The following is a 27,832-nucleotide window of genomic DNA, read 5'->3' on the forward strand; positions in this document are numbered from 1 at the left end:
AAACTCACGTCGGGTTCTAGAGTCACACAACGCTGAAATGCCTTCGCTGAACCTCCATAGTCTTCCAACGCCAAATAGGCACAGCCAAGAGAAAACCACACCCCAAGCTGCAAAGACAAAAGGTCAAAGTCATTCAAACATATAGAGATCTATAGGATATTTACTCTACAGTCTACATTCATTTCAATGTAGGAAATTGAGTACTAGAGGTGAATTTTTTCATATAAATTTTCAAAGCTAATACAACACCAAAAGCACGTGCAGTATCACTGTATATCTTTTGCTGAGAAGGACCATTCTTTGTATTCACCAAACACCATGAATGCCATCAAGAGCCATCCATAAACCTTGATACTCTGAGAGTGGGATTAATCTAACCTTTTTACTGAGTATCAACTATGTCAAAAGTATACAAAGTATCAGCAAATTCACAACTGATCATGTATAACAAACTTCAGAAGAAAAGCTCTTGCTTTCATCTTTAAGTTAGCCCCAAACAATTCTGTAATTTAACCGACAGCAAATGCCCTAGCCTGTATCTGCTTCGGCATGTCTGAAAATAATTTAGAGAAAGCAGGCTGAGCATCTGGATTACCAAACGCCATTCAAATTAGAAAGCCTGACTTCAGTCAACAGTAAGATGTGTTAGCAGAGAGATTTAGGGAAAAAAAACAAAACAAAACAGGTGAAAGTAGGAAGTAGCTATTGAAATTACAGAATTCTTCATATCGCAGCGTTTCCTTAAAATTCAATAGGCTCTATCAAAAGAACGATAAAACTGATAAAAATTCAATGAAATTAGTCAGAAACGCAGCTGTTTTGAGTCAAGTTTGCTTTCCTTTCCGATGCAGTTAGTAAGGGCAGCAGGAGCATGCCACTGACGCTCCCTGACGCCCAGGACAAAGCAGGGAGCCCGCGGACAGGTTTGGTGACACCTTTCAGGGTGGGAAAGGAAAGGAGGTGCTTTGTTATCTGTTCGGAGCCTTCCACAGAGGCAGCGCAGGAGACGGCCGGTGCACCCCTCCTCCCCTGGCCATTTCCACAAAACTTGTTCCGTATGGCTAGTTGAGGCCTGACCGGTTTTTAAGCAGATAAAGATTTTTAGCCGATAATTAGAGATAAGGCTCAGAAAGCAAACATCCCTGGGCAATTTAACACTTTGCCTTGAATTCACAAGAGGCTATAAATAACTGCTATCAGGAGCCTTTATGGAGAACAGATTTTGTTAGAGGGATAGGTAACTGCTCAAAGGAGATGGGTGTGTGTTTGGTGGGGGGGATTGCTAGAGCTATCAGGTTGAAGCAAAGTTAGAAGTTCACTTTTCTGAATCAAGGGACTACCAGCAACTGAAAAATGACCTCATTACACCTTCCTTCTGTCAATTATTTACAGAATAGAGAGACTAAACACACTACTAATGATACCTTCTGAGCTGGCCCAAACGCTAACTTCTAAACAATATATAAAACAAGCTAACTTCTAACTAAGGTGAAAGTTTCAAAATCTATGTGTTATGTGTTATATTTCATCAGGTATAAGGTACACCTTTTTTTCACCATTCAACATCTCTGAGATAGATCCAACAGCTTATTGGAGTTTATTGGAGGCATTTTATTTTTTATACAAGGTGGCACCTAAAATGTGCCTGTTACAACTAATGGCATCTTTTTTTTTTTTTTAAGATTTTATTTATTTATTCATGAGAGACACAGAGGCAGAGACACAGGCAGAGGAAGAAGCAAGCTCCCCTCAGGGAGCCCAATGTGGGACTTGATCCCTGAACTCCAGGTTCAGGCCCTGAGCCCAAAGCAGAGCTTATTAACCGCTGAGTCATCCAGGCATCCCCAACTAACGGCATCTTATATCTAATGAATTGTGGTGACAAGTTTACTTGAAAGGAGGGATACCTCATTTCTGGGTCTAAAGCAAAAAAATGAGAACAGCCCTCAAAGTTCTCAAAATGCATGTGCTGTGCTTGCTCTCTGCAAATAACTTTCCCACAAAACTGTTTCACATGTGTTGTTATTAAAAAAAAAAAAAAAAAAAGCAAGTGTAAATTCAAGATGTAAATAGAGAACTTTATTTTTCAATCCACCTGGAAAGACAAAGGTTACAAATGTCTAAAATTAGCAATTCCTCACAGCTCTAAGACAAGCTGGCAATGAGATTACTATTTACCTTTAAAGTTTTGAAACAAGTCAATGTTTTGTAACTAGTGTCTTAAAACCAAAATAAATTTAATGAAAATCAGACAGATGACTTAATTTAATAGATAGCACTATGGTTCTCTCTCTCTCTCTCTCTTTTTTTTTTTTTTACTCTTGGTCATTTGTGTTGTTTTCATAATTTGCATCTGAAGGAAAATTCTAGGATCATTAGCTGCTAGTAGATTTCCATCTGTTGATAAGATATAATTACATAGGAGATGACTTTTGCACACACCCTGTTCTTTGAAATGATGAAATGGCTTTTTAAAAAACAAACTCTAAGATCTTCTAATTACTTGTAGCTGAACCACTAAACCATAAATAATGCGTTCATATCTTGCTTCTCCATTGAGGTTCTCACAATTTGGAGAACTAAGGAGAATATCGGTGCCTCTCTTGGTTTTTTCATTTTAAACTATTACTTAAACTATTATTACCAATAATGACTGGCATCTTGATTCAGGTCATGCTCTTAAGAACAGAACATCATAAGAGAAAAAAATCAAAAGCCCTCAAAAAAACTTTTCAGATGATTCCCCAAATTAAAATCGTATATAGTTGAGTACCAAAGACCTCTACCTTCCAGTCCAGTGCAATCACGTGGGGATATGTTAGCCTTATCATGGTTGTCTAGAAGCCATATTTATTTTTTTTAATTTTTATTTATTTATGATAGTCACAGAGAGAGAGAGAGAGAGAGAGAGAGAGAGGCAGAGACATGGGCAGAGGGAGAAGCAGGCTCCATGCACCAGGAGCCGGATGTGGGATTCGATCCTGGGTCTCCAGGATTGCGCCCTGGGCCAAAAGCAGGCGCCAAACCGCTGCGCCACCCAGGGATCCCTAGAAGCCCTATTTAAAAAGTAAAAAGGGATAGGTGAAATTAATTTTAGTGACATTTTATTTAACTCTACAAATCCAAAATATTCTAATTTCAACATGTTATCAATACACAGTATTATTGAGACATTTTATATTGTTTTCATATCTAGTCTTTGAAATCTGCTATGTATCCTGCACTTACGGCACATCTCAATTTTGACTAGCCACGTTTCAAGTGTGTTCAACTGCCATACTGGTCAGCATTTATCATGTTGGGCACCACAGTTCTACACTGTTTCTCCATCCCCCTCTTCTTCTCCAATAAAAATCTAGCTCCTTAGGATGCCTGGCTGGTTCCATCAGTGGAACATGCAACTCTTGATCTAGGGCTTGTGAGCTTGAGTTCTGCATTGAGTATAGAGATTACTTTAAAACAAACAAACAGGGATCCCTGGGTGGCGCAGCAGTTTGGCGCCTGCCTTTGGCCCAGGGCGCGATCCTGGAGACCCGGGATCGAATCTCACGTCGAGCCCCCGGTGCATGGAGCCTGCTTCTCCCTCTGCCTGTGTCTCTGCCTCTCTCTCTCTCTCTCTCTGTGACTATGATAAATAAATTAATTAATTAAAAAAAATAAAATAAAACAAACAACTAGCTCCTCTGGCTAAGACCCTCAATTGGGCTCGTCCTATCTTTCACATGCTATAGTCTCTCCTGTTCCTCTCTTAAAATAGCAATCAGAATATTAGCACTTAATGAGCATCTACTATGTGTGCCAAGCACTTGATACCAGGAGCTTTCCATACATTACCTCATTTCTTCCTCACAAGAGTCTTGGAAGATCATAAATATCACTCTCATTAGAGAAATGATGAGGGGTTACAGAGTCAGTGAGTGATAGAGGAGAGATCTGACCCAGTCAACGGGACTGCAAAGCCCATGTCTTCCTCATGTGGCCACAATGTTTCCCATTTACACAACTCTGCCCACACACAGCCAAGATTTATGGCAATACCATCCTTGTCACCGATAAAGTGAGAGGAAAAAAAAGAACAGACTTAACTGTGGGCTGGGAAAACCCAGGAGATCAATTTGTTTTTAAGATTATTTATTTTAAAAAAAAGATTATTTATTTATTTGAGAGAGAGAGAGAGCATGAGCACAAGCAGGGTGAGGAGCAAAGGGAGAAGCAGGCTTCCCTGCTGAGCAGGGAGCTCCACATGGGGCTTAATCCCAGGACTCCAAGATCATGACCTTAATTTAAGCCAAAGGTAGACACTTAACTGAATGAACCACCCAGGCACCCTGAAAACCAATTTTTTAAGAACTAGAGCATATCTACCCCCCAAAAGTTCTCTCAATTAGGCAAATGGACACAGATGAAGTACAAGAATGGATGACCACGTTTAGCTGGAGGGAAGAGCTGAAAGGCAAATCTTTTATCAAAGAGACTGGGCAAGAATGGAGAAAGGTAATCATCCGACAGAGAGGCTCTGGTTGAGATTTCTATAGAGCACATTCCAGGGCAAACTGTGAAGGTAGGCTAGTTCTAGGTAGGGCAGTGATCTTTAGAAGCTGACAGTCTAGCTTCTTTTATCTGAGGGAGCTAATACAGAAACACAAAAGCAGGCCAACTACTTATTTTGAACGTGATGATATACGCACTTAGAAGAATGGCTTAAAATAATTTTAAAAACAATTAACAAAGACCAAGAATGGTTGAGAACCTGGTCTTTCTCTGTTTCCCTCACAGAGCAGTGGGATACAGGGGAATATGGATGAGTGGAATTTGAGAGGCTCTAAGTTACTTAACCCCTGAGTCTCCATCACCCAGTTGTTAAATGTGGATTTGACTGAACAAAAATCCCACCGCTTCACACCCAGGAGGCTGAAAACCCAGAGGCAACAGGGTTCGAAGGTACATTAGTGCCATCTAGTGGCAAAGTAAGTACCCTGATGATACAAACAGGAGAAGCAGCGGGCCTGAGGAGCAAGGAAGGAATCAATTCCATTTGAAGCCTTAGAAATAAATTCAAAAGAGGTAGAGAGTAGAAAACGAGGCCTTGAAAAGAAGTAATCTGCCAGATGTCACACAACAGTTCCTGGTTCCTAGCGTGTGATGGGTGTGATGAAGAGAGAAGAGTACAATACGTATTAACGTAAATAATTAGAAATTAAGCCATTTTTTTAAAACAAGATTTAAACAGTTTGCTACTCTAAAGGCTAATAAAGACTAGGCACCACTAGGCAATGGGCAAGGATTATTTTTACAACAAAAAGTTAATTTTTACAAGGGTCTTAAAACTCATCTGCAATAGGTACTATCTGCTTATGTATTAACAATTTTCTTTCTTAAATGATGAGTCTACTATTCAAATTTCCTTCCTCCTCAAAGTTTCTGCAGAATGAATGATCAGCAGCTACACACTTTGGCTAACTCTCCTCATGGGATTGACTGAATTTTCTGGTATCACGTTCAACACGTTAGCACAAATCCTAAAGGCTGCGCTGCACACTCCATCCCCTCCTTCCATATCCCTGACTCATTCCCATGACCCCAAATGCAGATAAGTTGTTGAGTGGGGTTTCCTTAAACAGGAAATGACCAAGACAAATCCAAGAGTGATACCAATGTTCTTTGGTAACAGCTTTTCCTGAAGTGATGGTTGGGGCTCACATTCTTTTAAAATGTGCACCACCAGCTCTTTCATAACCAAATTTCTTACTAGAACATGCAGTTCTCCTTCCTAAGGAAACACAAGTTCTCAGTTGCCAGCTTCTCTCTTTCCCTAAAAGTTTCCTCTATTGTAGCGTCTTGTTTAAACTGTGGGATCAACCAAACTTTACACTAATTTTTTTTTCTTCTACTACATAGGCTATTAATTGTTTACTGCCCTTCTCTTAATCCTTTCCTCAATTTGGTTAGCATTGGCTCTTGTATTTGCCCATTCTTTCCAGAGAATACATAATGTGAGGTAATACAGGTGTTCACATGTCATCTGCACCTGGAAACCTCTAGATACTGTACATACACTGGCTCTAATTCCTCCAGTGGCATGCTGAGACAGGTATTATAATCTCCACTTCACAAATAAGGAAATTGAAGCTCAGAAAGATGAAGTGATTTACCTACATTCTGTTCCTCATGGCCACTAGGATTTGGAATCAGGTTCAGGGTGGCAAGGATTCTGTCCTCCCCACCATCCTTGAGTCACAGCTACAGCCCAGATGTTAACTGAAATGCTTGTGTTTCCTGGCAGTTATGCAAGTTAGACTTTAAGAGTTTCATTTTTTATTGCTTACCAATATGAGAAAGGAAGAACAAAAAGGAAAGAATCTCTTTTTTCTCTACATATTATTCACATATGTTCATTCTGTCTTCTCCATCGGAATGTATGCTCCAATTCCTCAAGTCTTTCCACCACAGCTAATACCAGTTCACAACAGAAACTCTAACTCCATTTCAAATAAAAACACTTTCTTCTTTCAAAAACTACAATGAAGTCGAAAATTAACCTCTACAAATCAAGGAAGAGCACAAGTTCCCAAAATAATTAACAATTCTATCAGAGTATCGTATCACAGAAGTGTGGTCTTATGTATAGAATGGGCTGGGAAGTGCTGCCTCAGATTCTGTAAAATTCCCCAGTTCCACAGAGACACTCACTGTCATGAGTGACAAAATACCCAAGGTGTAACTTTTCTTTGCTCCTGATGAAAACTCCAGTGGTTCTTCATTAAAGGAAGAAAAAAATTTCAAATGTGACAGTTTTGAGTTCAAAACTTTCCTTAATTCCTTTTTAAAAGATTTTATTTCGGGATCCCTGGGTGGCGCAGCGGTTTGGCGCCTGCCTTTGGCCCAGGGCGCGATCCTGGAGCTCCCGGTGCATGAAGCCTGCTTCTCCCTCTGCCAGTGCATGGAGCCTGCTTCTCCCTCTCCCTATGTCTCTGCCTCTCTCTCTCTCTCTCTGTCTATCATAAATAAAAAAAATAAAAAATAAAAAAATAAAAGACTTTATTTCTTTTATTTTAGAAGAGAGAAAAAAAAAAGAGAGTGTGAACAAGGGGAGGGACAGAGAGAGAGAGAGAGAATCTTAAGCAGTCTCTGCTCTGAGCCTGGAGCCCAATGTGGGGCTGGATCTCACGACCCTGAGACCATGACCTGAGCCAAAACCAAGAGTCAGGATGCTTAACTTACTGGGCCACCAGGTCCCCCTCATAACTTCTAACTAAATCTCAGCCAAATCCACCATTACTTCCTAACATAAGACAACATCCTCTAGAGGCAAGAAGGAAGAGGTGAAGAGTAAGCACTCTGGAACCAGCAAGCCAGATTCAAATCCCAGCTCCACCCACTGTAAGTTATGGGAACTAGTATAAATTACTTAACATTCTGTTTCCTTATCTGTGAAATGAGGGTAAAAACAGTAAATACCTCAAGGATTGTGGTGAGGATTAAAAACATATGCAAAATGCTTAGATTAGTATCTGACACCTAGTAAATACTCAACGTTATCTGCTGCTATTATTATTATTATTATTATAACTGAATAAAAAAATAAACAGTGAAAACCAATAGTTATCAAGAAATGTTTGTTGGCTATGTGGTTGGTTTTTGCATCTGCTTATCTCCTTCCCTGCAACATGTTTTCCCAACTTTTGCCTCCTATCCAAATCCCAACCATTCTTCCTAGTTCAGAACATCCGCATCTGGCCTTTACTGACTGTCCACACACTCATTCATAATGCCATCACCAGGCATCCAAAGCACGCTGTCTATTTACTCCCTGGCCACATACAAAGTTATTTCTGCCTCCTCTCCTCATTTAGCCCACAGAAACCACAGGAGGGCAAAAGGCCATGTCTTAACACAATTCTTCCCTATCCCCCTCAATACCTCAAAATGGTTTACATTTACATTCTAGCTTAGACTATAGAAGATGCTTAATAAATAGAAATTGCTCTTTAAAAAAGAGGGGGGCTGGTGGCTCAGTCAGTTAAGCATCTGCCCTAGGCTAGGACCATGATCCGAGAGTCTTGCGATCAAGCCAATGTCAGGCTCCCTGCTAAATGGGGAGTTTGCTTCTCCCTCTTCTCGGCCTCCTCTCCCCTGCTCATGCCCATGCTCTCTCTCTTGAATAAATAAATAATAAAATCTTTTTTTTAAGTAAATTTTTAAAAAAGGAAATTGTTATTATTACAGTAATGCTCTCATCTTCTTTCCAGTCTCATCAGAAATATTATTCCTTTTCCAGAGCTAATAATACCTTCATCTCTTCTCATTTCACTTTTCTCTAGAATGATATTCCCTAGTTATCTTTCCCTCTCCCTATAACATTCAATCTCTTCTCCATCCATCCACTGGATTCACGCTCTTCTTTATCCACTGCCCTCAATCATGTAAAGGTCTCCAGTATCTTGAAAAGATTTACTTGCCTCTTTTGCCCCTTGTACATGACATTTTGACTCTCAACTCTTTGACATGCTCCTAATATGAACAATCTACACATGCCATATCCTTTTTCTCATGTGCCACTCACTCTAAACCTCCTGAAGCTGGTTCTGAAGGTCATTAGTGAGCTCTAAATCCAGTGATCTCTTCTTGGCCCTCTCCGGACTTCATCACTACATGTGACATTACTCACTAACACTTGTTCCTCTAGTTTCCACGAATCCTCTCCATGAATCCCTACCCTTCTGACCAAGGTTCTGGTGTATTTTGTTTGAATCTTTCTTCACTGGTGCTATTTCTTCTGCCCTCCTTCAACTGCTGCTCAAAGGTCAAAGTTTTGGTCTGTGTTCTCTTCCAAGATTTTCTATAAAGAATGCATTCATTTGCATGGCTTCATGTTACTTCCACAAAAAAGCCCTAATCTGCAAGCTCAATTCTGGTCTCACCACTCAACTTCAGGTTCTTATGTCCAAAGGACAATCAGCCATCTCTGTTTAGACATAGTAATATACTTTCATATTCAATATCCAAAGTTATATCATCTTCTCCTATAAAAGATATCTTCCCTTCCTCATGAATTCTCTAGATTCTATGAATAAGGACATTTTCCTTTTTAATCAGATAACTGAGAAAACTGGCATCCTCTTGATTCCAAGCTCTCCCTCCATCCTGTCAGTCCAAATGAGTAAGCCCCAGATGATTTTCCTCTGTAACAAGGCTTCAGTCTGTTCTATCTTTCCACCCTCGTGGCTAACGCCACTGCCAAGTCATCCATAACATTCATTCCTTATTTAAACTTCCTATAATCCCATTTTTGTCATGTCACTCTTTTATTCAAAACCACAACAGGCTTCCACATCTACAGGGGTGGATAATCCTGAAGAAGGACATGTAGGTCCCTTCACAAACTAGTTCTAGCCCTATCACTCCCTGGTGGAAATCCTCCGCCTTCCACTGATAGGATGACACAGCCAAATTCATCCCCACATCTGTGTCTGTATATGGTAGGTTCTCGATAATGCTTAGTTAGGCAGCCATATAATATACTGTTCAAACAGCAACATTTTTGAAAGTGAAAGAGAATTAAAAAAGAAAGTAAAAAAAAAGAATTAAAGTTATACATCTTCAAAAAGGCCTTATTAATTATTGACAAATAAACTGTTGAGCAACAAACTTGTTTTACTGTATTGGGGATGTATAAGACTGTTCTATTCAAACTTGAAAAATAAAAGTATATTAAGGTAAAAATATTTAAATCTTGATTATCTGAACATTTAAAAATAACAAAAGGAACATTAATCAAGCTACACATTTATGACATGTGCAACATTCCTATATTACAGAATTAAAATTACTTAAATTTTATTAGTAGATGTTCATAAACTTTATTCATTTCCTTAATCACATCTAATCTAATACCATGCCATTGCTGTTTTCCTGATTAATTTCAGTTTTTGATATGATCTTAATACTTACAATTTTCTCAAAAAATTACCTTACTCCAATGCTGTTCTTGATTGTTAATTGTCAAATCTGTTAATACATTTAAAATTGTTAAAACTTTTGGTTGACTCTTGTCTATAAGCCATAAAGATTTTGGCTGAGCAAATATTCTTTCTAAATGTAGTGAAGAGAAACGAAAAACCGAACTACCATACAACCCAGCAAATTCACCCTGGGGTATATAGATTTGTAAGAACTGAAATCATTGTCTTAAAGAGGCATCTTCACCCTTATGTTCACTGCAACATTATTCACAACAGCCAAGGCATGGAAACAATCTAATTGCCTGTGAATAGATGAATGGATAAAGAAAAAGTACACACACACACACACACACACACAGTTATCCAGCCATATAAGGAAGGAAATCCTGCCTTTTGTGACAACATAGATGGACTCTGAGGACATTATGCTAAATGAAGTCAGTCAGAGAAAGAAAGATACTGTATGTTCTCACTTGTATGTGGAATCTAAAAAGCTGAATCTAGAAATAGAATGGTGATTGTCAGCGGCTTAGGGGGCAGGGGAAATGGGGAGACGCTGGTCAAAGGAGACAAGCTTTCAATTATAAAATTAGTATGTTCTGGGGTTCTAACATACAGCATGGTGACTATAGTTAACAAGGCTGCCTCATATACTTGAAAGTTGCCAAGAGGGTAGATTTTAAATGTTATCAACACACACAGTGTTAGTGGTAATTATGTAAGGTAACAGAGGTGTTAACTAATGCTACTGTGGTAAGCATTGTGCAATATATACAAGTATCAATCACATTGTATACCTTCAACTTACACCATGCAATATATCAATTATATTTCAATAAAGCTGGTAAAACTTTTAATGCACTGAGATAACTGGTAAACACAGAGCAAATGTTGCTAAACAGAAGATATTCTTTTTTTTTTTTTTTTAAGATTTATTTATTTATTCATTCAGAGAGAGCAAAGAGAGAGGCAGAGACAGAGGCAGAGGGAGAAGCAGGCTCCACGCAGGAAGCCCGATGTGGGACTCGATGCCGAGTCTCCAGGATCACACCCCGGGCTGCAGGCAGCGCTAACCCACTGCGCCACCGGGGCTGCCCAATATTCTTAATACTAATCTTGTTAATATTGAAACTTATAAGTATTTTTCTTAGGAATTACCTTTTGGCCTCCGTTTAGAGTTCCTTTCTGCAATTTTTTTTTTAACTAGGCTCCACACCCAATGTGGAGCCCAGTGCCAGGCCTGAACTCAGGACCCTGGGATCAAGACCTGAGATGAAGTTACGAGTTGGACACTTAACCAACTGAGTCACACAGGCACTCTGAACAAATACTTTTAATAAGACAAAATTCATCAAATAAGTTGTTTCTACTTAGGATTCTCTGTAAATTTCACCAAATTTAGACACTGCTAAACTACAGGCCTATTTCAAGTATAGAATAGAAATTTTTTCAATTAAAGATAGAAGCTCAATAAAAGTTTCCTGTGGGCGCACTTGGGTGGCTGAGTTGGTTAAGTGTCCAATTCTTGATTTCAGCTCAGGTTATGATCTCAGGGTTGTGGGATCCAGACCGGCATCCAGTTTCATGCTATGCATGGAATCTGCTTCGGATTCTTCTCTCCCTCTCCCTCTACCACTACCCCCCCTTAAAAAAAAGTTTCCTACAAATTATTATTGATATTTTAAGTACAATGGTATTACAGTTACTTTTTAAAGCCATTTCTTCAGAGATGTATATTCAACAGTTAAAAATTAGGGCAGCCCAGGTAGCTCAGTGGTTTAGCGCCACCTTCAGCCCACGGTGTGGTCCTGGAGACCCAGGATTGAGTCCTGCGTTGGGCTCGCTGCATGGAATGGAGCCTGCTTCTCCCTCTGTCTGTATCTGTGCCTCTCTTTCTGTGTGTGTCTCTCATGAATAAATAAAATCTTTAAAAAAATTTTTTAAATAAAAATTAAATGATTTGATATACTGTATTTGTTTCAAAATAATATGGGGTAGAGTTAGGGAAATATTGGTGAAATAAGATCAGCCATGAGTTAATTGTTGAAGCTGGTTGATGGGCATGTGGGAAGGGGCTCAGTATAGTGGTCTCTCTGCTATTGTATATTTTATATAATTGAAATTTGCTTAGTAAAAGATTACAAAGAAAAGATTCCTCCTAGGTGGATGTTACAAACTGAGTTATACCCCTCAAAATTCATATGTTGAAAATCAACCCTAAGTGTGACTATGCTTAGAGATAGGACCTTTAAGAAAATAATTAAGATAAGTGAGGTCATAGGAGTGGGACCCTAATCTGATAGGACTGGTGTCCTTAGAAGAAAAGAACTATATGCACACAGAGGAAAAGCCTTGCCATCCAAAAGCCAGGAAGAGCGATCTCACTAAAAACCACCCCTAAAAGCACCCTGATCTCAGACTGTTACCTTCCAGAATTGTGAGAAAATAAATTTGTTATTTAAGCCACCTAGTCTGTAGCATTTTGTTAAAGCAGCCCCAGTGGACTATACAGTAGAGATACTCAAAAGTATAATTTTGCATTTCAAAATCAAATCCTTTCATTTGAGCTCTCATTATTCCTCTTATGGAAAATTTCAATGTCTCCCTCTTTGAAAGTGTTGCCTTCAATAATTATAATTTGCTAAAAACTTTTTTACAAAAGCTTAGTTTTTTGGAGCTCCATTAATTGAATACATAAAAGATTTTCAATTGATTTTGAACATAATACAGCCAACATGCAAAAGACTTTTTCTTTAAAAGTTCATATCAGGGGATCCCTGGGGGGCTCAGCAGTTTGGTGCCTGCCTTTGGCCCAGGGCGCGATCCTGGAGTCCCGGGATCGAGTCCTGCGTCGGGCTCCCAGCATGGAGCCTGTTTCTCCCTCCTCCTGTGTCTCTGCCTCTCTCTCTCTCTTTCTCTCTATGTCTATCATAAATAAATAAATAGATCTTTAAAAAAAATAAAAATAAAAAAGTTCATATCATAGTAGGACAATTAAATTGGTTTATAATATAATTCTTCAAAAACTTGAACATTTTTAAAGTCTACTTGATGGGCAGAAACAGAAAAGTATATACTGCCACACTATACAAATTTTAATTCAACATCAGACGTGTCTCAGGAATCTTCTAATCCAATTACCGAAACAGTGTATATAAAATAAATGACAAGTTTTTTTTTTTTTAAGATTTTATTTATTTTTTCATGAGAGATGCAGAGAGAGAGAGAGGCAGAGAGAGATACAGGCAGAGGGAGAAGCAGGCTCCCCCTTAGGGAGCCTAATGTGGAACTCGATCCAGGACCCCGGGATCACGTCCTGAGCCGAAGGCAGATGTTCAACTACTGAGCCATCCAGGCAACAGTTTTTATATCCATTAGTAGAAGCTTGTTTGGGTCACACTACATCTACCACTACAACCAAATCCAAGTACATTTATGTGCCACAGGTTTTCTTAATTCAGAAAGAGCATTCTTTTTACCATGTTGCCATATTTCACCAAAATTTATATCCTTATTATCACCACTAAAAGAAACATTTTTATCTGTTATGTTTAACTTGTTAACTGAATTTACAACAGCATGCAAAATAATGTCAGATGTTTCATCTTTGAGAATGAATTTCCAAAAATTTTATTTTGAATCCACTAACAGGGTAAAAAACTAAACCATCATGAGAACAGAATTAATGACTTTTCTAATTGAAGCATCTGATGTCACTGATACTAAACTGGTGAATTCAACTGGTACTGAACTACTTCTGCTAAACGAGCAGCACATTAACACCTATGATCTTAACTTTTCATACATGTACAAGAAAATGTGGTATGGACCAATCTTCTAAACCATTTGTGCTCATTTTCATTTGCTCTAGATAAAAAAGTTAAGCCTCATTGAATGATATGAAAATATATCTCCTATCCCTGTATATTAAATCATCATCTTGGACATGACTTCTTAAAAAAAAAAAAACTACTAACTTTTGACATAAATGTTAATGTTTCCTCAATAGACTTAGGTCTTGTGGTTTTCATGTAGTCAGTGATATAACCATGGCCCCTGAGGTGAAGAGTAAATGTCAACTACATTTTATACAAGTTCATTAGCTCTCTTGATAAATGAGAATGGAGCTCCTTATTGTCCACTAAAAACATATGTTTTTGGCTTATTTGCTTTTTGGAAATAAATGCTGCTAAAGGGTTCATTATAAACTATATAAAAAGTTATCAAATGGGGCACCTAGGTGGCTCAGTGGTTAAGCGTCTACCTTTGGCTCAGGTCATGATCCCGGAGTCCTGGGATTGAGCCCCACATCAGGCTTCCCACCGGGAACCTGCTTCTCCCTCTGCCGATGTCTCTGCCTCTCTCTCTCTGTGTCTCTCATGAATAAACAAAATCTTTTTTAAAAAAGTTATCAAGCAAAAGAATAAAAATAGTGGCACATTTAGGCCATACAATAAGTGACCAAACCACCGTAGCAAGAGAATTCAGACTAGTCCCCATGTGCTTTATTTATGGCAGGCCTGCTCTGCTCTGCTCCCCATACGTCTGGCCTACGATTCCCCACATTTCCCACTAATCCTGCCAACTGGTAGCCAGGCAACGTCATGCCTCGCACGGGCCGCAGTTTGGCACAAATGTCTGATATATACCAGGGGGCTTATAAAGACATTGGCTCCAGTATTTCTCCTACCACCACCCCAGGCCTGAAAGAGGTGGCCTGTTCTCAGCACCTCTGAACAACCACAGTAGGTTGTATCAGCAAGCATCCTGCATGCTGTCCTTGAATGGGTAATGTTAGCAAGTTGTGTCCAGAATGGGTTGGAAAAGAGACGTACTGGTCATTGTAAAGTGGGTGCTCTGTCCATCGCAAATGCATTAAATATAATACTAGATGAGACCATGGCAGAAGGTACAAAGTGGAATGTCTGTGAAAACCCACTCCAACTGCTCTTTATGCAACAATAATACTTCATTTAAAAAAGAAAAATCTGGGCAGCCCAGGCGGCTCAGCGGTTTAGTGCCTGCCTTCAGCCCGGGGCATGATCCTGGAGACCCAGGATGGAGTCCCACGTCAGGCTCTCTCCATGGAGCCTGCTTCACCCTCTGCCTGTGTCTCTGCCTCTCTCTCTCTCTGTCTCTGTGTCTCTGATAAATAAATTTTAAAAATTTAAAAAAAAAGAAAAAAATCTTGCAACAAACACTAAACAGATGGGTTACGAGGATATCAAGCATAAACTGGCCATTTATGTTTAATGAACTCTCAAATCCATGGCTTTCTTCATGCTCTTCTCCCTGGGCAGTCAGTTCCCCTTCTGAACATCTACTCACCTTGCACCATCCAGGGCACAGGTGCTAACTCCTGCCCCATCTCCAGCACCGCCTTCCCTGAGCCTGTCAAATCCATGGCAACTGCCCACCTCTTCTCAACTACAGCCCTTCTGCCTATGCATGTCTCTGGAGTAATATCACATAACCTTACAAAGGTAGATGACCAGTTCAATGAGGAGAGTTCAGGAAAATAAACGGGGATGGGGGGTGCACACTGGGGAAGGACTGACAAATGAAAAGGAATATAGTGTGTGTACTGACAGAGGGTAAAAAAAATAATAGGTAGTGATATTTTCCTTTTTCAGGGCTACACATACTGGTTTGATATCTGAGCAATTTCCTTGCTTTTACTTTTTACATAAGAGTAGGAGACAATGGGAATGATAAGTAGACATAGGATATCTGTTTTAATTCTGGTCCTGAGACTATAAGATCCTGCTTGGAGGTTTGGCTACCACTGCCTCTCACTTTCTTCAGCTTCCAACAGCCCATAAACTCTAGTCTAAGGTTGAATTTTAGTAGTTTCAGAAGTTGCTTGGGAAAATGAAACAGGTAGGTATGAGTCAACAACAGCTGACAATCTCAAAGGCACAAATGTAAATGGTACACACATCTTCTGGTCCTCTAACAAATGTACTGCAGATTTTGCATTTGGGTTTGCAGACTCTCCCTGATATAAAACCAAACATTCCTATTTTTATACCAATTCGGTTTCAGAAAGTCATTGCAATGCATAAAAGCCGTTCAAATATCACTCTCGTTTTGCCCAAATTTTGTTATTAAAAATAACTGTTTGGAAATGTCTGAAAGTAGAGAATACATTTCTTTAAATTCCTTTTTCTATTAAATTCTGTTCTTATATTTTCCTTCTATTTCGGGACTCAGAGGAGACAATAGCATGCAGGAGCTCTTGTTGTTCAGAGAGAGTTTAAACTTGGATCCTAAGTTCTGATGTCTACGGAGTCCAAGTTTGCATCTTGTAGTAGTTCTGTACAACTGTAGCATCAAATGCCTGCATATTTTGGCATGGCTCACAGTCTGTCTGAATTGGATCCATATGACAAACTACAAAATATCCTCACATAACATCTGTTTGTATTGTGACGCTGCTTTGAGCAACTGTCATTTCTTTGTCTTGCTAAGTAATTAATTCAAAATTATATAATGAGACTACCAAGTCCTGTCAAGTCCTCCCTTGCAAATTCCCTCATACCCATCCCATTTTTCTATTGCCTTTGCCATACTGATAACTGTCACGCTAAACTAGTGCTTGCCTCCCAAACCTGTCTACATCTAGTATCTCACATGGCCACAATGTTGCCAAAACAATAAGCCTAAATTACCTCCACACAAACCACATTCCTTCATTCAAAAGAAAGCCAAACACAAATCAGCCCTTCAATGGCTCCCTATCTGCCAAGTAAAAAGCCAAAGAGCTTAGCCTCACATTTAAGACCTTATATAATATAATCTGGCTCCAGTCCAGATTTTCCACTGGAACTGCCCTATTCCCTCGTACTCTCCAAAACTTCTAACTTCACTAACTCCTCTGTTCCCCCAACTCACTCTCTCTCTCTCTCTCTCTCTCTCCCTCCCTCCCTCCCTCCCCCCCCCCTTCCTTTCTGTTTTCAGGGCTTTGTTCATGCTGTCCACCTGCCTGGAATGCCATCACTACTGCCCTCCTCTTGGCCTACTCAAGTAATGTCCTTCAAAGCCAAATGCAACATCCTATCTTCACTATCTACCATGCTATCTATACCACTTCTTTGACCTCTCTATGACTGGTGCTTTACAAATAACTCACTTGGTATTTCTTTGATGCCTCATACTATTGGCTAGTTTTGCTTATGTTCACTTCACTAGATTGTACCAGAGGATACACACCAGCCTCCTCGGTGATCTGGTGCTACTGTTTTGTCCTCTGATTCAATGTTATATGCACAGCAGATGATTAGTATATATGTTTGATTGACTAACTGGCTAAAGATATTATTTATTTGCTCACTCAACAAATATTTATTTATTGAATCCCAGTATGTGCTAGGCACTGGTATAGGCACCAGGAAAATATAAATGAAGCATATAGATTAAAAACTTCTGCCCTCATACGACTTACACTCTAGGGAAGGAGAAATAGAATTTTTTTTTCAAAATAAGCTGTAAAAATATTAGAAGATGCTAAGCGCTCTGAAGAAAAAGCAGTGAAAGAGTAAGGAGTATAAGGCAGAGGCGGAAAGTGGGCTGTGATGTTACATAGAATGATCATGGATGGTCTCTCTGAACAAGTGATATTTGAGCAACAACTTGAATGAGATCATGGAGTGAGGTACACAGATATCTGGAAGAACATTCTGGGCAGAGGGAAAGCAAGTGCTAAAACCTTGAGGACGAATGTGTCTGGAATATTCAGCGAAGCACAAAGAGGCTAATGTGAGCTGAGTGGGTAGGTGGGGGGATGGGAGGAGCTAGGCTGGGAGAAGCCCTGCCAGCCTTTCAGGGATTTGGGCTGTTATCACTAGGGAATGGAGTAGATGAATGACACATGTGACTCACATCTGAAAGGACTTGGATGGTCACTGAGAATAGGCAGATGGGAACACAGGCAGAGGCAGGAAAGACCAGTAAGGGTAATTTCGGATGGGACAAAAGCCTTTAGGAGGGGGAGAATGGTATCTTAGACACAGGAGATGTTAAGTCAGAGTAAAGCATGGAGAGACGGGGGCGGGGGGGGGGGCAGTTAGACACAGGGGTCTCGAGTTCAGGGGAGAAAATGGGGCTGAAACCCACTTTGTGGAGTTGTCAGTGTACAGATGGCATCAAACCTGTGGGAGCAGATGAAATCTAGGGAGCCAGTGTAGACTAAGATAAGGCCCAAAGGCTAAGCCTAGGAACCTGCCAAGACTGAGAAGGAGGAGCCAGTGAGGCAGGAGCAAAACAAGGAAAACATGAATGTCAGTGTATTGGAAAGACACTGTGTGCTTGAGAGAGTAACCAGGTTTGTGAGGTATGTGGCACTGATTTAACTTAGACTACAGAGACTAAGGGAGGGAGCTTATTTTCTTACTCATTATGGCAGCTATGGTTAGGCAAATTTTAGGCAGAGGTACTAAGATAAACAAGCATAGCATACAATTTCCCATATTAAAAGTAACATTTTGAGAACACAATATTGAGTTCTATTTCCTACCAAAAAAAAAAAAAGCCTAGTAATAATCAAGTTAGTGCAGGGTTTGTAAATCTTGGCACAACTGACATTTTAAGCGGGATAATTCTTTACCTTAGGGGGCTATCTTGTGCATTCCGGGATGCGTAGCAGCAGCCCTGGAATCTACCCACTAGGTGGCAGTAGCAGACACCTGCCCCCACCGCCCCCACCCCAGTCCCCTCACCCCCCACCCCCACCCTGTCACTTTCCCCAAAGTGCCAAATGCCCCTTGCAGGGCAAAATCCTCCCCAGCGAAGAACCACTGTTAGAGAAAGCTGTCAATAAAAACCAACTCTAAGTACACTTTAAACATCCTTGTTGCCAAGTGCACCTGTTAATTTCTGCTGATAAACTCTTCCCCAGATTTCTTACCAGCCAGCTGATTTGGAAAGTTCTTATTATATTCATTACCCAGAATGATGAAAGCAAGCAATTAACTAAAAAATGTACTTCTTTTTCAATATGCCCCAAACCTACCCAAAAATGATCATCTCTGCCCACACTTGTTCATAGCAGCACTATTCATAACATCCAAGAGGTAGAAGCAACCCAGTGTTCAACTACAGACAAATAAACAAAAAGTGGCATATCTATACAATGGAATATTACTCAGCCTTCAAAAAGGACATTCTGATACATGCTACAACATGGATATTATGCTCAGTGGAATATGCCAGTCACAAAGGGACAAATGCTGGTATGACTCTACTCATATGAGGTACTTACATTATCAAAAATTCATGGAGACACAACGTAGAACAGTTGCCAGAGACCAAAGAAAGGGGAGAGGAGAGAGCTACTGTTCAATGTGAACAAAACTAAAACTAAACTTTAGTTTTGCAGAATAAAATAAGTCGCAAAGATGGATGGCAGTGATGGTTGCAAGTGAGAAGTCACTCAACACTACAGAACTGTACAGTTAGAGATGGTTAAGGTGGTAAATTTTATTTTATGTGCTTTTTACCACAATTTTTTTAAAATCATACAAGCTTTGGGGTCAGGCTGCCTTGAGTTCAAAAACCAGCAAAAAGCCCAACAAGGTATCTGGCTCATAGTAAGTGCTCAGTCAATATTAGTAGCTGATTACAAATTAGTATTTTAACCAGAATTCTCCCAAGTCAGTGTGCATGTTTGTCAGGACCCATGGCTGACAATGATGTGTGCATTTGATTGGTGAAACAGGGAAGCAGTCATAAGGAAAGTATGGTTTAAAAAAGCCATCACTGTTTCTCAGAATCAAAATCATTTTACTAATTGCATATCATTAAGTACAAAGTAAGGTCAATTTCATCCCCCTCAAAATTAGGTCCTCTCTTGTGGCTTTATCTTGTCATTTATTTTAAAGATCCAGACTCTTTTTGTATTATTTTTTCAAACCTTAAAATTGTTTTTAAACATTTAAAAATATGTGTGTATGTAAATACACTTTTTCTTAAATGATAATAATCCATTCTAGAGGTTACCCTGTTTATATGAGCTTTGCTTTCATTATTGATTTCAACAATCCCCTGCCCAGTCCTACAGGGTCTATAATTTGGAGTCCCATTCATTTCCTAATTTTGTGTTAAGGACAGTTAAAAGAAAGAAATAACAAAATAAAACAGAAAAGTAAATAACAGAAATGCAACAGAAAGTGCACAAGAGAAAACCAACATGTTTGACAACATACACAAAGCACTGGAGACTCCATTATCAGCTTATGGAGACAAGCTCACCAGACAGGACAGGAAACAGGTACTAATTCAGTAAGGAACCAAAGCAAAGAAAAACATGAGTGCCAGAGCAGTTGGGGCTTTCTGAATTGTCTCACCTGCATGGGATTGATCTTCACAGAGCACTCAAAGCACTCCACGCATTCTCTGAACTCCTTGTTCCGCAGATGAAGAAGGCCTTTGGAGCGTTGGGCTCGAGCGCTACGGTGGCGAGATAGCTCCCACGCCTGGTCATAGCAAGAGTGGTCTCGAAGGACATCTCCAAGTAAGCAGTATAAACTCGGCGTCTCTTTTTTCTCCAGCTCTTGCCTAAGGATTTCTTCTGCCTAGAAATAACAGAAACAAATGAATTGCTTATAATGACAAATAGCTTTTTGTTTGTTTGTTTTAGCACATATACATCTTTTATCCCACAGGATAAAAGTTTTTCTTTTTCTTTTCAAAGTTTGAGATGATCTGCTTATTTTATGCCATCTGGGACCACAAGCTGAATAAGAGAAAACAAATATGGTACAGGTAAAAGAGAAGAACAAGAAGTAAGAACTGCTTTACCGACATCTGGAATCCTAGATGTCAGGAGAATCTAGGAAAGAAAGGCACCAAGAGAAGCTGACTCCATGATACTGAGCTCCCCATTTGCTCCCACTCTAGTTGTCAGCACTGTGACAGAGCAGTGTCTTTAGTTCACTTTCACCCAATGGCAGTGAAACATAGGTTTTTCCTTTTTTATTTTATTTATTTACTTAGTGTTTGTTTTGTTTCTCCTTTTTTAAAATGGCATGTTCAGGGAGCCTGGGTTTGCTGAAACATTTATCAAAGAAGGAGAGGAGTACAATTTAATAGTTATTGCTTCTTCTCATAGATAAAACTTGCCAACATGAGGCCTATCTGTTTCCAGACAATCCATTCCCTTTAGAAATTAAAGACCATCCTCAGTACACTGCACAAGCTTGGGTATTATTCTCAAACATCTACAATTCTGATTCACCTCATTAGCTAAGCTAATTCTATACTTGTTACCATTACTACTCTGCTTCCCCCCAACAATGTCCCTTACCCCTTGTTTCTGTTTAGTTTCAACAGCATGCTAGCAGCTCTACTTTCCATCCTCACATACAAACACCTTCTTATAAACAGCAGTGGAGTCACCGAAGATGCCAAGACAGCCACAGCCATAATGGATGTAGATGGCCAGGAAGCCATCCTATAGTAGCTAAAATGATACCTTAGACTCCTTAATTTATAGAGCTGATTTGCTTAGTTGATTTGCTTTAGTTGTACAAAGCTAGAATTCTTAAGCAGTTCAATTTCTGTGAAATCTTTTAAAAGACAACTGTATATTGTACTGTATGTTACCTAATTTAAATTAAAAAAAAAAAAAGCCGGTTGTGCTTCTAAAAGTGTCTTTGGATGCTTGTTCCTCTGCATTTCTACAGAGGTTATGGATTGTGCAGGATTTTTAGGCCTAATCTGAAAATGAAACCAAAATTTATAAAAGTTTCTAAAGGATAAGAGTTCTAAACCCCAAATAGCCAAAATAAACATGAAATTTTAAAATATAATCCTCTATAACAGATGATACAAGTTATTACTGTATCTAACCATAACTCTGCAAAGTCATCTATATATGTAACCACACATGTATATTTACACATATGCCTATAGAATCCAACCAAATTATGTGTAACACACCAGAGCCACAGCAGAATTTTTGCTGAAATGATCTTACAGTGTAGCTGAAGAAGGCATTTCTCCTGGCAATATGTCATTGAAACTTGATTACCCACGCCCTCCCAGAAATTCTGAAGGCTACCCCTGCAGAAAATAAAAATTTGTGATTAGTTTTGTGATCTAACTGGATCTGAAAACACGAGGAGCCAGTGATCATGAGAGGGTATAACGCTGGTACTCCATGATATTCGGTGATTAAAGAATTTCTTAAATTATCACAAGTGGGAACTTAGAATAAAGCACCTACCTAATGTAAGGCTTCTGTGAATTAAATGATAGAACACTGAGGATACCAGACTGGGAGGTAAGTTGGCTGCTTCTAAGTTCACTGAACAGCTCAAATAAAGAAAACGACATTCAGTATTTTAAATCTTCAAGGTCAGAGAACCAAAGAATTTCTATGATTGCCTAAAAGGAATTTCTCTTCCCTTGTACCTGGCAAGCTAGTATAGCCTAAACTCAGATGTAGATGATTGCTGAATGACAACATAGGACAAACTCAGTTTCATGAGGCCCATATGCAGTGAAGGCGTTTGGGTGAATCAAATGTTTTAGTCATTCATTTTTCTTCCTCTATTGCCTTTTAGTTATATATCACTTTATTATTTTTGAGTGACTGCTCTGGCGCTAATCATGCATATCTTCAACGTGTGAAAGTTCATTTAGAGTTAACATTGCATCATGTCACCTTTCTCCCATCACAGGCGGCTCAGTCAATCCCTTCCTAAATTTCTGTTCCACAGAAACAATGAAAGAGAAACAAATGATTGCTGTTGTTTTCAGCCACTATGTTTTTTTTTTTTTAATTTTATTTATTTATGATAGTCACAGAGAGAGAGAGAGAGAGAGAGAGGCAGAGACATAGGCAGAGGGAGAAGCAGGCTCCATGCACCAGGAGCCCGATGTGGGATTCGATCCCGGGTCTCCAGGATCGCGCCCTAGGCCAAAGGCAGGCGCCAAACTGCTGCGCCACCCAGGGATCCCAGCCACTATGTTTTGATGTGGTTTGCTTCACAGCAATAGTGACCGCAGTGGTTGTTTAAAACATGAGGGTTACTCTAGTGCCACTTACCTTAGAGTGGTCAGGAAAAGAGGGCACTGAGCATGGAAGAGAAAGACTCAAGACTCTAAATAAGGACATTTGGGGTGAGTCAGATAAGGGAAGTCTCCAAAGCTTACCTAGTTTCCCACGCCAGCAAGGCAATCCTCCCCTGTGAAGACTCATGCTACTTTGCTGAAAGCCAGTAGAATAACTACACCTCAGGAAGGTACCCTGCGAGAGAATGCCAATTCTCCTCAGACGTGGGCCCTTTCCATCCCTTATTGCCTCCACACATGTAGGTAGACACAATGAGAACTGCAAGACTTCATTACTTTCTAAAGCGAAAATCTTGGACCTTGTGGAAAAAGACTCTAAGGGTGAAGGACTACAAACTGTGGATCACAATTTTAATCAATTTAGGTACTCATCAGAAATTTTTTTATTCACAGGGCTAACTCAAGCAGCTGAGGATGGTTCTAAATTATTTGCTCAATTACCTGACTAAAACCTGGACTCAAATGTGGCCAAAACTAATTGGAGATGCCAGAAACTCCTTGGTGTGATGTGGAGGAAAGACTCCAACAACTTAGGAAGAAAAGGCTGTTGTGAATTTATTATTTACAACCTGTTCATCCATCCCAGTGACCTCCGAGAGGACCCAGGGGATATTCCTTTCATCTTGGCTTTGAGGAATACATTTTATATGGGAGTATTAGCATTTCTGAAAAGTGCTATTATATAGTAGATGTCCTGTGTAACCTGGGGGAAAAACTTGGAGGTCCTTCCATTGAAATGAGCTTCCCGATTTCAGTGGGGATTATTAGAATTCAAAATAATAGAGACTAGCTGATAGCACTTAACCCCTAGAAGCAAGATGAGCAGTTATTTGCAATAGTCACAACCAGACTAATAATTAAAATAGTGCAATGAGAATGGATCTTAGGTAGTGGCTGACTGACCAGGAAGCTTTAGGACCAAATTATATATACAGCCAACTAAGTCCAAATTTGATCTATATAACATAAAAAAAATCTAGGTTTGGAGAACAGATGTCTAACCTGATATACCATTCTAAAACACTGTTTCTCACCCAATTCCTATCCCTGAGTCATTTCAGAGTCAGAGTCTCTTAAAAACTGGGAGGGAGGGAGGAAGGGAGGGAGGGGAGGAGAAAAGGAGGGAAGGAGGGAGCGAGAGGTGAGCCAATACTGGTGAGGAAGGACTGCACTATAACATAACTAGCATTTACCATAATTCTTCCCTTGTCCTCCCCAAAGACATAACTTTAACATTTGCCATTAACATAGATTGCTAAAAAAAAAAAAAAAAAAAAAAAAAAACATAGATTGCTAATTCTATCCCGGGGGAAAAGAAACAGCTGTCTTCTCAGTGTTGATGAGTTCTTAGTTAATGCTAACCCTCTGCGACCCAGAACATCACTATGACAAGTCAGTGGGTGTATGGAAGTCAGTCTACCCCATTGAGGCCTGGTAAGTCTTGGTGCTGCCCAATGGTCACCTCCCTAGTTCCTATATGCAGAGAATTAGATATAGCCAACAATTAGCAGAGCCTTCAGTGAGTACTACCACAGAATAAAAAGCCGAGTGAAAGCCCCTGAAACCATCTCCCCATTAAAAGAAAAAACCCAAAGCATTACCATATATCTATGTAAACTACAAAAACACATGCTGCTATCAAAATCTTGAAAGATACTGCAAAGTGTGTGTGTGTGTGTGTGTGTGTGTGTGTACACAGTTTAACCTACCCATTTAAACAGAGCAGAATATAGATGGGTCCTGGAATATTTCACAGATTATGATAAACTGAATATAATAGTGGCTCTAACGATATCTACTGTTCCAGACATGATCTCTTTTTTGGAGCAAATCATCACAGCCCCTCATGTATGGTAAGCAGGTACTGATACAGTAAATACCTTTTTCTCTATCCAATAACCAGACAGTATCAGATGTAGTGGGCTGTCACGAGCACAGACAGAAGGATACTTTCCAATCGTGCCTCAGAATTACATGGATTTTCTAGTATAATTTAGTCTGCAGGGACCTTGATTGTCTCACCATCCCATTTGACCTCACCAATCTCTGACCTTGATGACATCATGCTAATAATATTCAAGAAGCTAAGGCAAGATAACTGTGCCGATGTCAACCAAAAACCAATCAGAAATGATTGTATTTCTGATAGTGCAACTTGTTATAAGGAAAATGTTCAATTTACAAAAATTCATTTAATATATTACCTCTAAGGAACTCATCTATTAAATACTGCAAGATATGTAAAATAAATATTTATGTATTTATTTTTTTCCTCAATGTTCTAAGAATGGTTCACTATCTCAGCCTCTTTTGAAGAAATTGTAAATTTCCCCAAATCAGAAACTCTTCTTTTAACTATGTAACATAATATATAAGATACTTTGTACCTGTTAGCAGTTTGGTCCTTTCCAAATAAGTAAGCTCCGAAGCTAAAGAGCTAAAACACTGCCTAGTCATATGTACCACTACATCAACTTGCTTCAGCGAGAAACTGTGTTTCCCAAAATCCTTTTCCCTTTGGATTTTGCATTAGAGTTGACCAGAGGGGAATTTGTTTAGGATCTGAAAGGCAGAAAGTAAAGCACCAACCTTTACTCTTTTTGGGAGGTAGTCATGATTAAATACGGTGTCACACAATACGGTGTCATACAGAGATGTCCTGCAGATCCCAACTTGTACTTCTGACTGTGGACCCTGCCAACTAACAGCAGCCCCAGGACCACCATCAGACATTTCACTGGGAACCCACAGGGCTGGCAGCTACATCCAGACAACAGCTTTCCACAGATCTCTCCATGAGTTCCCTCCTTCACGCTCCCATTTCAATGGCTGGAAGTACTTGGTCTCTCAGATTCCTTGGTAAGTTCTGACTTACCCCTTGTGCCAAAGCTTCAAGTGGACTGGTAAATGAGTTTCTCTCTGATCCTTCTATTTCCTCTTCCATATCTTCATCTCTCCAGCATTTCCCACATTTATGTAAGATCTAATTTCTTATTAGTAAGCTTATGACATCCCAAAACTACTCAAAGCAATTCTGCCTCCATAAACCAACCCTGAATGATACAATTTTTTTTTCATTTTTTGCCTTTTAAACTCCTTATGTGTCCTCCTATTTGATAGTGATTTACAGATTAGTCTTTATCCAATGTGCATTAAATGCATTCTCTTACTTAATATATATAGTAAATCTGAGAGGTAGGTATTACTATGTCTATTTTTAATACAAAGAAATAAAAGTTTGGATTCCTTGGTCAACTGGTCATCCTCAAAGAAATAATAAGTTGAAAAATGGGACCTTAATTTCAGGTTCCCACCTTTTCCTATATTCCACAGGTGGGCATCAGCAAAACTGGTGGTCTAAAGAACCTCTGAAAATTCCCTACTCCCTAAAAGCAATGAGAAAACTGGAAAAAAGTATTAGAATAAACTTTTTCACAATTCTGGAAATTAACCAAAAACTTGAAATAATCCAGAGAAATGGATGTCTTGGTAAGAACAATAAGCTTTGTGTAATTTTAACTTGCACCATTCCTATTCCATCTTCTCCAACTCTGCAGTAGCCTTGGAAACCAAGAGCAGGCAATCGTGATGATTAGAGGCCTACTGGCCATCAGGGGGCACAGAGTGGGCTTAAAGCTCCTCTAAAGGCTCATTCCCCAAAAACTGTCATTACCTGAGCAGGCTGGTGGTTCCCTGGAAGGGTCCACTTGCAAAGGCTGTCTGTATTGAACTTACTCTGAGTTTGCCCTGTGAAAAGCCTTTGTCAAAAACAATTACAACTGGTTAGTTTTGTAGCTGTCTGAAGTGGTAAATAATATGTGGGGCAAACAATATGCTAACCAAAAAAACCTAAAAGTGAAAAAAGGAAATGAGATACACAAAAGGGCTTTGAAAGACTCCAACATATTTGTAGGAATCCAGAAGGCCATGCATGTGTGGGGCGCTGCACTTGCTCAGGAAAGACAACCGAGGAAGCCCTATGCTTTCACCTCAGGCTGACCTCGAGGCTTTGCAAAAGCAGTCAGTGAAAGCTAAGGCGAGGTGATTAACTGCCTGCCTTGGAGTTGGAAGCATGCTCCAACACAAATACACACACACACACACACACACACACACACACACACACACACCAGCAGCAGCAGATACTCCAACACAGACCTACAAACACACACACACACACACACAGCCCATCAGCAGACTAGGAGACTTGTTGATTCAGGCATTCAAGAAATTTCCTGTCCAATCATTAGCTGACCATTAAGCTAACCAATCTGACCAGTGGCTGCTCAGGACAAAGAATACACATTTTACAGAATTAGTCAAGAAATGTCATTAAACAAAAAAAGATCACAAACATCAATAACTTGATTTCCAGAGTTGCCATATTATTTAAAATGTCCAATCTCAACAACAAATGACAAAAATGCAAAGAAACAAGGACGTATGGCCATTACATAAGAAAAAAAAGCAATCAATAGGAACTGTCACTGAGGATGCCCAAATGATGGGACTTCATAGACACTTTAAACATGCGATTTTAAATGATCCCTATTATAAAGACTAAGAAAATAACACACACACACACACACACACAAAAGTAGTGGACACTGGCTGGCTCAGTAGAGCATGCAACTCTTGACTTTGGGGTTGTGAGTCAAGCCCCATATGTGATGTAGAGATTGCTTAAAAATAAAATCTAAGGGGATCCCTGGGTGGCTCAGCGGTTTCGTGCCTGCCTTTGGCCCAGGGCGCAATCCTGGAGTCCCGGGATCGAGTCCCGCATCAGGCTCCGGCAT

The 27,832-nt window shown here is 39.7% G+C and overlaps 1 protein-coding gene across 1 annotated transcript in view; it reads right to left on the minus strand.

The window, feature by feature from the left end:
- The window catches only part of TTC27 (tetratricopeptide repeat domain 27), a 174,324-nt gene that overhangs the window by 30,154 nt on the left and 116,338 nt on the right, over nt 1-27,832 (minus strand). Inside the window, exons 13-14 of the mRNA XM_026016000.2 lie at nt 20,306-20,533; nt 9-107 (exon numbers count right to left, since the gene is read on the minus strand). Coding sequence (XP_025871785.1) covers nt 9-107; nt 20,306-20,533 — 327 coding nt within the window. The remainder of the gene's footprint in view (nt 1-8; nt 108-20,305; nt 20,534-27,832) is intronic.

The sequence above is a fragment of the Vulpes vulpes genome, chromosome 8, assembly GCF_048418805.1.
Source record: "Vulpes vulpes isolate BD-2025 chromosome 8, VulVul3, whole genome shotgun sequence".
In the NCBI taxonomy this organism is placed as follows: domain Eukaryota; kingdom Metazoa; phylum Chordata; class Mammalia; order Carnivora; family Canidae; genus Vulpes; species Vulpes vulpes.